This window comes from Sus scrofa, chromosome 17, assembly GCF_000003025.6.
Source record: "Sus scrofa isolate TJ Tabasco breed Duroc chromosome 17, Sscrofa11.1, whole genome shotgun sequence".
In the NCBI taxonomy this organism is placed as follows: domain Eukaryota; kingdom Metazoa; phylum Chordata; class Mammalia; order Artiodactyla; family Suidae; genus Sus; species Sus scrofa.
This window is the reverse complement of record NC_010459.5, coordinates 59328172-59340918: the sequence shown is the minus strand read 5'-3', so window position 1 is coordinate 59340918 and position 12747 is coordinate 59328172. Positions and strand designations below refer to the sequence as shown.

The window sequence follows — 12747 nt, the reverse complement described above, 5'->3', positions numbered from 1 at the left end:
GACAGAGAAAAAGCGGATGTGACAGCCCAGCAGAGGCCCAGGGAGGGGCTCAGACCCCCAGTCGGGGATGAGTCACAAGCCAGAGGAAGCTGTTTTCCCTAAATCCCTCTGATTAAGAAGAAAGTCTCAACCGGATGCTAATGGACCTCTAACGCCTCCCAAAGTCTTCCAAATCCTCTCTGAGCACCAGGAGTACACACAGGCTTATGATCTTCTGCCCACAACGGAGCCCAGTGAGAATTTATTTACCAAGGAGACATTGTTCATAGGCTTTCCTTTCTGTAACCTCCTCTTGATGGCTTCCCACTTCCAATGTTGCTCAACCCTTTCTCTTTCAAATAAATGTATTTTATGCTTTTTTGGTAAGTGAGCTTAATGGTGAGTAAATCATCGCATAGGTGGCATGCAGACGGGGCAGTTCGGAGAGTGGCACATGCATTATCTGCGTTTAGGAGACACCGGGGGCCCCAGATTCACCATCTGGGTGGGTCCCTGGACACCTCTGAGTCTGTTTCTCCCTCTGCAAAATGGGAATTTTGCAGGTTTGTTGGGGGGATTTGAGGTGTGGCTGAAACTCCAAAATTGCAAGTGCCTTCTGAAGTTAAGGGGAGATTTTTCTAAAAAATCTCACTTTGAAATGTCGTCCTGAACCTCATCGTGTTTACTGCTAGAAGCCATGCCAGCTGCAGGAAATTGCAAAATGAGAAACTCGGTGGAGTTCTTATCGGTCAATAAAACATCCCCCTCAATCGATAGGACTTGAGATGTGTCATCCGGCACAGGGCCACGCTGGGCTCCTCTTCAGAGTCCAGTTTTAGTCCGTGCGCTGGCAGAAGCAGCACGGCTTCCAGGGAGCCCAGCAAAAGCCCAAATAATTAACCCCAACCCCATCAATGCTCTCCATTCAGTTCTGCAAAATGCGTTTCTATGGGAATCTACATGAGCATTCTCTACACCACGGAACGTTTTAATGCATCTCCGCATCGAGCAAGGAGAATAGGTCTCCGTTAATGGAGAGGGTCCTTTTAGCACAAAGAATTTCCATAATAAATTTTAAAAAAGCTGCCATGGCATCAGCTAGAGAGAAAGAAATGTACACATAAACACAAAAACAGGGCAAACCTAATTATGAGATTCTTGTTTGCAGCCCAGGGTCAACAACTGTGATATTAGGGAAAGGGTAATAGGGCCGTGTGCTGATGGGTTTACAGGCTCCCAGAACCTAGAACATCTCACTTGAAAGGCAAACAGACATGAATGACGTGCGTCCTCCCCCGCCAGGCCTCACATTCTGAAAAGAAGAGTATTCATGTCAGGGCAGTGACCGCGTCAGGAGGGCTGCATCAAGGACTGTGTGGCCACAACAAAAGAGAATCAGGTGGTGTCACCCACTCTGCATGGACCTGTGAGTTTTTCGATTGCTTTTTCCAATGGAAAAAGAACACAATAACAAGAAGAAAAAATGGCACTCAAACGTGAGCACACAAATACACGTGCGCGTACACACACACACACACACATTTGCAACCCTTCCTCTCCTACATCCCTGAGACCCTCACTTGGGAAGCAAACAGTGGCCAGATCATCTTCATAACAAGTGGCGAAGTTCCCTTTAAGCTACAAAAGATGGCCTTTCACTGACCACTCACCACATGGAATCACTGTCAAGTGGCCATCGGCTCCCCCAAGTCGGTACTGGGGGAGACAGGTGCTCAGGTCAGATGAGACACCACCCCCGCAGGGTCCCATCCCACCTTCAACCTAAGCCCCGACTCCGGAAACTCACTCCCTCCCACCCAGAAGACACAACTCCAATATCTTAGTTAATTCTCACAACAAACCAATCCATTAAGACAGCATCGCAGTTTCAGAAGCTTAGTGCCAAAAACAGACACTGCACAGCCAGGTGGGCAGGTCTGAGAATTCCTCACTAGAAATTGCTCTTTGTTGTTAAAACAGCCCGAAAGAACCAAGTACCTCTCTTTCTCTCCTGCCTTTCCCTCGGTGGTCCTTAAACGCGTTGTGTGAGCATTTCTGCTCGGGGCTCTGGACCCCACTCACACGCTTATGATTGATTTGGAGAATTTTTAACGCAACAATTAATAATGTTGACGTCCAGTGGTTTTGACGAAAGTGCTGGCTTGGGAAACACGTCCTCCACTCAAGATCTGATAGTGTGAGAGAGGACCCTGGTCAAAACCATCCGAGTTAAGGTGTGCGGGTTCAAAGTCACCCTCTCTAGCTCACAGGCTAGAGCAAGGAGAATAGGTCTCCGTTAATGGAGAGGGTCCTTTTAACACAAGGAATTTCCATAATAAATTTTAAAAAAGCTGCCATGGCATCAGCTAGAGAGAAAGAAATGTACACATAAACACAAAAACAGGGCACAGTCTCTGGCGGCACGAGCCAGAGACTCCTCAAGGTTGAAGACGGCCATTCTGCCAATTTGAATCTCTTCAAAGGGGGAGGGGGTGGGGGAGCTGGAACTTTCTCTAGATTAAAAAAAGTTTCTTTCGTGAGGAAAAGAAGGATGGAGTTTCCTTTATGCTGGTTATAGGCCTCTGCCACCCCAACGCAATGCCCACTGGCTTCTCCCATTGCCAACGCATCTCCAAAACACAATCAAGAACACAAGCTCCAGAGGGCGTATGCCCCTTCTTTCCTTCCTAAAGACCTGGGGCTGGTTTGGGATGTCCTTTCAACAGAAGCTGAACTCCAAGGAAGCGTATGATAAGGAGACTTAGTTCTGCTTGTTCAGTTATTCATTCAACAAACACCAAGGACCTGCTAGGCCCCTGGTGAGGAGAAGATGACCTATCAGCTGGGTAAACAGGGTGTTTATCAACTGAGGTCCTTGCCACCGAGGAAAGGCCGCCCAAAATGAATTCACAGTAAATTCACAGTAATGAGCCAAAATTTCACAGTAACGAGCGGAAAATTAAGGACTTTGAGAACTTATCTAGAAAAACAATGAAACCAAAAGTGGCGAAAATACACAGGTGAACCTGCAAAAAAAAAAAAGTAAAACAAACTTCCAGTTTGTGGCTTATGATGGCAAACTCGAAGCTGCTTGTTAACACCAGCAAAGGTTAATCATGTGTTGATGGGGGCAGAGTGCATTTTTACCCAAAATTACAGGGCGGAACAATGGGCTCTTGTTCAGTTTCACAGGTACTTGCAGAGCGAGGTCGTCCAGAGGGACCTCTTCCCAGCCCCCAAACACGCTGGCGTTTTCTTGGTTTTTCTGAGGACTTCTCTTAGCCGCTCTCTTGGAATTGGCCTCAGCAGGCTTCCCTGTTCATTAGCTGCCTCGTCTGATTCTGCCAATGGGTATGAATCAACTCACGGTCGCTTCCTTCCATCTCATGAAATCCTATGTCTTGAGCACAGTTTGTGGTTTCCCTTGACAGCTGGTTTACATGACGTTGTGAAAATTCATCTGCGGGCGGGTGGGGTGGTAAGAATTGGGGGAGAGGGAGGGAGAAAGAGAGAGGGGGAGAGCAAGAGGAAGGGGGGGAGACAGAAGGAGGGGAGAGGGAGAGAGGAGAGAGAGAGACGGGGGGAGAGAACAAGAGCGAGAGGGAGCGAGGAGGTGTCTGTCTGGGGTCTCCATTTGTCAGCGGTCAGGGGACGGGCACCGTCATTACCTCCCCGGCGCCCAGACTGGGAGCTTCCATAAAGAGCGTTCAGACTATAAGGACTCGCCTCAAGGAGATGTTTGCTGCCCTGGGGATAAGCAGTGGCTTGATACCTAAGAGTCATCTTTTGACCAATCTCTTCAGTGGAGAAGCTCCCGTTTCTGAGTCAGTCTGCCCACCTTCGCGCCTGGGCCCTGATCCCGAAACCACCGCGGGTGAGGAAGGACCTTCTCCGACCTAGCAGCATCCCTGCCCGGCAGAGTCGCATTTAGCCTGGGGCTTGGGCTGCGTTGGTGTCTAAAAGGAAACTTCCAGCTCCCCCACCCCTCTGCTGGGAACTGGGATGGGGGGAGGGCGAATTGAGGTTTTAAAGACGTTCAGTTCTCAGGAGAGGCTCCGAGACTCCCATCACTGAGAAATCTTACAAATTAGGTCCCTACCCTCTCTCGCTCCTCTGGCCTTCTGCTAGCGGATGACTTCATTGCCAAGCCATCTGTTAATCTGAATGATTAGTACCAAGCTATTGGAATAGTTTAAAGGAGAGGGAAATTAAGCATCCTTTTAAAAAATATTTTTCAAAAACATCCTCTCTCTCATCTTCATAAATTATTGACAGGAAGGTTCTCCAAAAATACGGAGAAGAAAGAATCCGTTACAATATCTTATTTCAGCCCCTGGATACAAGCAGTCCTGACTACTTATTTTAAAATGTTTCGCTGATTCTAACCGGCCTTCAAGGATCAGGGCCAAAGGTTGGCCCTACCTTTTAATTAGGAAATGCCCCCTCCCCAAAGGTTATTTTCAGTCTCATTGTTGGAGTTCGCCAAGTCCTCCCAGTGTACAGCCCCTCCGGTCACCCATAACAGATCACCCTATTTTGTCCTGTTGTGGAAGACAGGTCCACCTCCCACGAAAATATACACACTTGCACGTGTGCACACACACACACACACACACACACACCACGGCGAGGTCACCCCCCTCATCAAGAAGCCAGCTCTCATCTCTTCAACCAGGACCTGCCCGGTCAAAGGAGACAAGAAAGCTGTTTGTCAATAGTGGACGGCCAAGGTCCATCTTTGGGTTCCTTTGAAGTCACAGCACTTTGTCTTCTAACACCCAACAATCTTGGAGTGCCTGTCACTCTGCTGTGAGATATTGGCTCTGGGAAGTGGTGGCAATAAACTCCCAGGCTCCTTTGATTTCCAGATGGTATTTATTTTAATGCACCCACTGCCCTCCGACTCAACGGCGTCCATCACGTCCTGCCCACCTGGGACTTGCTGGTTTACCTGACCCGCCATCCTTGCCTCCACTCTGACCCTTCAGTAAGGACCGGGGGCGATGAACAGTCGGGGCAGTGCCTGGACCACACCCCGCAGGCCCACCCTTAGTGGACATACTCCCTGTGCTTCCTAACTGGGGGTGGGAGGGGCCCTTTGAAAATGGGCACCAGGGACCCAGACCCCGGGCTGTTCCGATTTTAAGCATGAAAGTGCAGATGTCGTCACCACCCATGTCGGGGCCCACCCCCCCCGGGGGACCTGAACCATACTTGGCTTCGCATTTGGACTCTCCGAGCCCCACGTTTTTATTTCCCTTCAGATTAATTTTTTTCTGTGTGGGGCTGGTGTTACCTGCCCCCCCCTTCATTGGCACCCCCTATTTTGCTCTTAGGAGTTTGGTATGAAAGACGGACGTTGAGATCAGAGGCTAGAAAAGCAGGATTCCACCCGCATGGGGTGAGGAGGGCCATTCCCGGGGGCTGAGAGAAGTCTCTCAAGGGCGGGGGGGGGGAAGGGGGGTGAAGAGGACGGGAAAGGTCAGGGGCATTCCAGTGGGCCCCTCCCGCCAGGGTCACCGTGAGCACGCTGGGTACACGTACAGATTAGGAAGAGTAGTCACTTCCGCAGGAGGCTGTGTGCAAAGACCCCCCTGCCCAGCCCATGGGAGGAGAGAGGAGCCCCTGGTTTGGGCTGGCAGCCCCGTAGCCCATTCCCAAGCAGCGCCGGGTGGGGTGGGGTGGGGGGTGGAGAGCTGAATTTCAGCCCCTATTGACACAACCACATAACCACACGTGGAGCCCTGCCCACCCCAACCCATCCTGCCCCAGGCCCTCCTCCCAAGGAAGAGCTAATGGGTCCCCACCCGCCACATGCATCTCAGGATGGAAACCACCTGGGGTCACTTGGACGCCCCCCCCCCCCAAGTGTGAACATGTCCTGCTGGGTGCTGGGCGATTCCATTTTAACGAGTACACATCCATTTAGGTTTACAGTAGAACCTTCCTGCCAAAACTTTGCACACAGAAGTGCACGGGTGATACGCATGCCTGTCCACTGGATGTCCATGGGCGCTGCTGCCTTTTTCACTTAGAAACACCTTTTTTTAAAAAAGGAAAGAAAAGAAAGCTCTTTTTAAGGTCCCTCCTGTTGGTTCAGACAGGGGAATAGTTACGGAAGCGGTTAGTGGCTGAAATGTGCCCCCCCCCCAAAGGTATGTCCAAGTCCAAACCCACAGAGCCTGTGGCTATGACTTTACTTGGAAAAAGGGCCCTGCACATGAAATGGAATTGGGCATCTCAAAATAAGACCATCCTGGATTTAGGGTGGGCCCTAAGCCCCATGGCAAGTGTCCTTATAAGAGAAAGATGGGAGATTTGACCCAGCGAAGCGCAGGCGAGAAGCCACAGGATGATGGAGGCAGAGGCTGGAGGGGTGTGGCCACAAGCCCAGGACGCCGGGAGCATCCCCTACGGAGCCTCTGGAGGGACCGTGAGCTTCCTGGTCTCCAGGACTGAGAGACAATACATTTGGGTTGTTTTAAACCACCAAGTTTGGGGCAATGTCTTCAGCAGCCCCGGGAAACCAGCGCAGGCGCAACTCAAATGGAAACACCGGCCTCAGCGGCGATCCCTGGCTGGCACGGGTCCCAGGGCACGCCGGCCCACCTGGCCTCAGACAGACTCCCAGCTCACGGCCGTGCCTCTGCTCAGCGCCCCCCGGGTCCAGAAAGCCTCTGTCCTCCTCTCCCTGCGTCTGAGTTTCAGGAGCAGCCCTCTCTCTCCCAAGAAAAGGACGCCTTAGGGTTCGTCCCCCAACACAGACCGTGTCCCCCACCGAACAACAGAGACACTGGCTCCCACGGCTGCCTGCTCCCGCGGCGCTCGGCCTATGCCAGGTTTCACGCAGTACGTGAATAACCATCAACACCGCCAGCCGCTTTAGGGCCTGCGAACTGCTGGCCGCACATCAGCTCGCCGGACCCTCCCACGGAGCCGCTGGCTGGGTGAGACCATGGCAGCCCGCCTGTCTGGACAGAAGCTTCCAAGGAGGAAGCTCACTGACCTGCCAGCAACATCCTCAATGTATCTGAGCAAACGGTGGACTGCGAGTCGGTCTGTATCTAGCTGGGACCACATTTATCCAGAGCAGGGATTTCTTCCTCCTTGTAGCTCCGAGCTTGGAGCTCAGGATGAGAAACCTGAAAACCGACAGAGCTTCCAGGAGCAGCTGGATTCGGTCCTCTCTGAGGTGCTGGGGAGAGAGCTGGCGCGCACGTTCTGCCGTTTGGGACCCTGGTACAGTTCTGGTTGGTTCTGCCGGGTGCTGTTGGAGGCAGTATCACCCAAGCACACCCAGTGGGTGGTTCCATGGGCTTCTCTGCTCAAGAAGCGGGAAAGTGGCGGAGAGGAGGGTGAGGAGCCTCAGAAAATGGAGAAAGAGCAACGCCCGGTTCCCTGACTGCATTTTCCTCGACCCCCACTGGCCCGTCCCATGAGCTCTCAACCCTCAACACACCACAAAAGACGACGGCTCTTCCCTCCATGAATGGCCATCCAGTGGGGCAGATGCCTATGTGATTCAAAGTCCACTGAGAAAACTAATCCTTGCCTCATCAGAGAGGGCTTGGGGGTTGGGGGTTGGAGGTCAAGGGGAAGCACAGAAGTGCCCCCTGCCCGCAGGGAGCGGGGTGGGGAGGTGCTGAAGCTGCGCGAAGGTGGAGGAGTCGGTGCCCCGGCCAACCCTCCCTGGGACCAAACCCCCAGACATCAGACAGAGCCCAGGGCCTGCCCTTGAGCCAGAGAGACAGGAATCAGCCACCAAAGGATTCGGTGGCCAATGGCCAGATGCCCCCCCTCCGCCCCCTCCCAGATGGTTTTCACCTTCCCCAGTCAACACACTGCAAACAGGGCTAAGGCTGGGCTCCCCACTGCCAGCCAGAGGGGGGAAGGTGGGGGGAGGGGGGAAGCGGGAGGGGTGAGAGGAGAGACGGTGGTCCACAGACATTAAGCGATTTGCCCTGGTGGCCCAGTGACTGTGACTTAAAATAGCCCTCTTCCAGGAAGCAGTCTCCCCGGGCCTGTCCTTTATTTCCGAGCACGAGGAAGCCTGCCCCTCGACCGCCTCGCGTGTAAGAATGTTCCCCGCGGCTCACACCTAACAAGCCCTCTGCAGACTTGTATTCCACACTCTCTCGCAAGTCCGTCCACAGACCCGCGGGAGCCTCCCGACGGCCCTGTAGAAAGAATCGGGCCAACTTCCTCCTTAAAGATGGGGAGGCGATGGGGGCGCCAAGAGTTCAGAGTCAGGCTTTCCAGGTCCTGGACAGGCCCAGCACACACGGCTGGTACTCGAGCAGGCCTGCCGCCTTCTCAACACCGGGCTCTCAACATCAGCACCCAGTACCCTCTGCACTCGTGTAGGGTCTTGGCGACTGTCCCACAGATGTCACGCCTTTGTCATCATCACACACGCACCTGTCCCCCCACTGCCTCCAGCCCCTTCCACACCCCAGCAGCCTGGTGCTCAGTGTGGATTCACCTCCAAGGATGGCCTTACCTGCCACTTCCGAAGAAGCCTGCCCACGGGTTCCGCATGGATCCGGTCCCTTAAGCGGGGGCGGGGGGCAATCTTTTCTCAGTACCCAGCGTGGCTTCCGCAGTCTGCTGGCTCTCAGCTGGACGCGACTGTGTAAGAAAATCCCTTTGTACCTGGGGGACAAAAAGCACACGTGCAGTGACCGGCCTTAAGAGCGTGTGCCCAGGAGCTCATAGGCACCGAAACGTGATGCTCAGAGAATAAAATCCACGGGGGGTGCTTGGGCGGTCGCGGGATCCTGAGGCCCAGGCAGCGTATGGCATCTCGGGAAGCCCTCCTCCCTCTAAGACTTGTTCTCCTGCCAGGACATGGGGGTAACACCAGGACCCAGCTCCCTCATGCAGCTGTTACAGGGACGAGGTGAGACTGGGCTTGGAAAAATGCATCCCACACTGGCTAGCATACAGCAGGTGCTTAATAAAGGCCAAGTGCTGTAATTAAACACTTAATTACACAGTCTTGACTGCTTCCTAAACAGACTGTCCAGAGAGATCTCTGCAGAGACGGAAGAGTCCTACGACCTGCCTTGACCGATACAGTAGCCACTAACCACGGGCAGCTGTGGAGCAACTGAAATGTAGTTTATGTGACTGAGGACCTGAGCTTCACATTCAATTTCAGTTTAATGAGTTTAAAGAGCCACATGTGGCTAGTGGCTACCCTTACTGGACAGGTCAGCTCTAGAGGGTCTCCTAGGAAAAATGGGCATCACAGATGGACAAAGCAGTCTTCACATTTCAGAGGGAGGACACGACACGGGGCGAGAAGGAAAACACTGAGCTTCTACTCACAGTTATCTTTAGCTAGACTTTCCTCTATCTACCCTGGCTCGCCCTTTATAACGGACAGAAGACGTGAGGCGAGCAGAGCATACGTACAACTTGTAAATGAACAGTTACGCATTTCTTAGGGTGCAGGTTTTACCGATAGGAATGTGCAACCAAACCAAGACCAACGAGCTAGTCTAGCGCCCCCACCTGGCAGGTGTGGCCACTTTTGCTGTGTGGCCAAGCGGGAGCCATTAGCTTGACTCAGGTCCCCGTGCCATTTTGCTGGAGGCCACCGGCGGCGGTCAGCTCTTTGAAGGAGATCTTGGCACTGCTTCTAGCTGTCTGGTTGAGCCACAGAACCCCTCCTCTTTAAAAGCCTCAGCTTATGAGCATTTAACTCCCACAGTGATGCTCTTTAGAACTACCCAACTGGGGAGGAAGTGAGGCAACCTGTTTGGCCATTTTTCTGTCTCCTTTGCCTGAGCTGCTGCCAACATCCAGCTGCAGTCCCCTAATCGCCAGGGCTGCTCGCAGAATTTGAAATGAGGTCTGCAGAGCACAGTATCCTCTTGGGCGCTGATTTTTATGGCAGCAACAAGGAGAAAGTGACTTTTCCTTCATCTTTTTCATGTCTGGGAGAGGCTCCACGGGCAGACACTGTTGCCTCCCTGGCCTTGGGCAGGAGCTGTCACTCGCCAGGGGGCCTGCCTGTTTCTTTGAAACAGTCCATCCCTGCTTGTCAAGACCACAGGCCCCTGAAGGAACTATCTGAGCCAAGGTGGGGAGCAACAGGGCTGCCGTTCTGCTAATGACAAAGCCCTGAGCCAGTCAGGGTCCTGCTGGCCTGGGCAGAGTGACTTCCAAGCCTGGAGACAAAGGGAGGAAGGAAGGTGGGGGGGCAGGGCTTGGCAGGGCTATCGTCTCTTGTGTGCTGCGGGTCACCTTTGCCCCCCCCGTCGGTGGGGAACTGCCACGAGCTTGCAGGTGCTAAGAATGGCACAGTTTGAACTGCAGGGAGGTACGCTTTTGGGAAAACGGACAAGAGCAGCAGGGAACTGCACTCAATGAAAACAGCTAGGAGACTGCAGGCAGAGGCCAGCCACTGGATGCAGGCCTCGTTAAGGTGGAATCTGGACCCTCTCGGCCTTGGGGGAGCCCAAGTGGATCTTGGCATTGTCTTCAAAGCACTTTTTGTTCAGTCATGGGCCGGGTCTCTTTCTCCCCTGGGTTGTCCAGAACCTTCTGTGTGCAGCCCCTCTTCCAGCAGCGTCACCCTGGGAATGAACAGCCAGGGCGGGGCAGGGACTGTAAGCTCGACCTTACCATCACGCACGGCCTCGCACAGTTCTGCAGACGCCACCTTCACCGGGCTGCTCGTCCGGCCCGGCCTCGGGGGTGTCGGCTCCTGGGAACCATACCTACAGCCTTCTCAAGAGGGCCGCCCTTGGCCAATGGGAGCCGGCGTGCCTGGAAGGCCTGGGGAGTGTGCGCACTCCCCTGGAAAGACCCTTAGCCACTGACCAACTGTCCCCAGGTGTGAGAGCTCAGTCCCTTTGCCTCTGACCAGGACAACCTCTACGATGCACATCACGCCCCAGAGCTCCCGGTGGGATCGGGCAGGACTGGACACCCCAGCATCTTGCCTGGCTCTTCCCCTTGCCCTTGTCTGCTCCCCTCAGCCCTTGTGAGCCACCTGAGAGCCCTCCCTCTGCAAATCACCTGCACAAGAAGCCCCTCCTTGGGTTCTGCTTCTTGGGAACCCAACCTCAGATGCAAGACTCCGGCATTGCCCTCAGCCTCTCTCCTCTTCACCCCCACCCACCTACTTCCCCCAGCGGCACTCGCTGTGTTTGCCAGACCCCTGGAATATACCTGTATCCTTGTGAACAGATCATGTCCCTTCTGCGCGTGACATTGTCCCACTGAGCCATTCTTATTCTCACTTTCTTTTCACTCAAGGCTGTTTTGATGATCAATCTCAGTTTTTGTATTTACATCTAATTTTCTGCTTTTAGGTGGCCAGCAGACTGCTTGACATTTAAAATACATAAATAAATAAGCTGCTGTTTAAGAGCCATATTTTAAATCCCACTCTTCTCGACTCATCCTCTGCCTCTTGGTCTCCCTGCAGGTGTTCTCTTATAAAGGAGGATGAGCCCAACATCTCTGTGTGTAGGCCTCGTGGCGGACCAATCAGAAAAAAGCTTTCTTGCCCATGTCAGCTCCAGCAGGTGACTGGTTGGCCAAGGTCAAGAGCTCAGGGGACAACAGTTTGGACAGGAGTCCAGTGGGAAGCTCACGAAAAGAGGCAGGGTGGGGTCTGCCACGTATCTTGATACCTGAAAGCCACCGACCGCCCTGCCTGCTCCATCCTCACCGTGACCCCCATGCCCGCTGCCCCTTTTATCAGCCAAGTCTTGGGAGACTTGAGGGTTTGCGGCACCCATGCTCCCCTGGGGAGGGATCACGTGGTCTGTCATGTGATCCCCCTCGCTCTCCTCTCCTGACCCCACTGGGGGTAAAGCAAAGAGAAGCAGGGGTTGGGTAGGGCGGACCCTCAGCCTCCCGCCAAGCAGGACCGGGGCTGGGGCCGGGCGGGGGAGGAGGGTCAAAGCACTGGCACGGGGCGGGGTGGGGGGGCTGTGACAGAGGGTCTCAGCCGCGCGCAGCGGCAGCGACCGCATCCCCAGGGCTGCGTCTCCATCTCACTTTAGAGACTGGCTTCCTCTCATGGACTGAGTAAACTGTATCAGGCTAAGGGAGCAGACACACCCTGCGCCGCACGGCGTCCCATCCCCTAAGGGAAACGCCGCCGGCGAGAGATCACGGCCGTGTTTCCGCCTCTGCGCTCCGCTCCCAGCACTGCTGGGTGTTGGCGGGTTCACAGAGCGCCTTCGCCCACACAACCTCCGATCTCCTCCCCACTCCTTCCGATTCACTTGGGGCTTCAAAGTCCTCTGTCCCATCTGTCAGACGCTTCCCAGAACAAGTCTCCGTGCGTTGCATGCTTCAGACAGCACTGTTCACAGTTACAAATTCATCAGTAAAATCCAATTCCATGGTCCAGTGCCCGCTTTGGGCAGAGCCGAGACATTTTCTGTGAAGGCGCTGGGTCTCTGTGCCTCCGGTAAATGTCAGGGCAATTAGATGCCCAAGCGCGATTTTCTACATTTCCCATTTCCACTTGGAAAACGGACCCTGCCTTTGCGACTCCCTCTCCTTTAACTCGTGTACCTTCGTGAATGAAAACAGCCATTTTCACTACAGTTTGTGTTTGGAGCTGGCAACAGAGACAAATGAAACCGAATGGGGGGCCCTGAAATAAACCCAGTGTAAACCGGACGTTCACGTAGAGCAAATAAGTGAAAAAAAGCAGATTAGGCCAGGCGTCTACAAGCTTGTTGTACAACGACCCGGATAATAACTGTATTAGGCTTGGTAAGCCACATAAATCTCTGT

The 12747-nt window shown here is 53.8% G+C and overlaps 1 protein-coding gene across 4 annotated transcripts in view; it reads right to left on the bottom strand.

The window, feature by feature from the left end:
• Positions 1-12747, bottom strand: part of ZNF831 (zinc finger protein 831) — a 109242-nt gene that overhangs the window by 45565 nt on the left and 50930 nt on the right. For all 4 annotated transcript variants that reach the window (XM_005673065.3, XM_013985523.2, XM_013985522.2 and 1 more), the window contains 1 exon segment: positions 8480-8631. In XM_005673065.3, the coding sequence (XP_005673122.2) occupies positions 8480-8631 (152 nt within the window).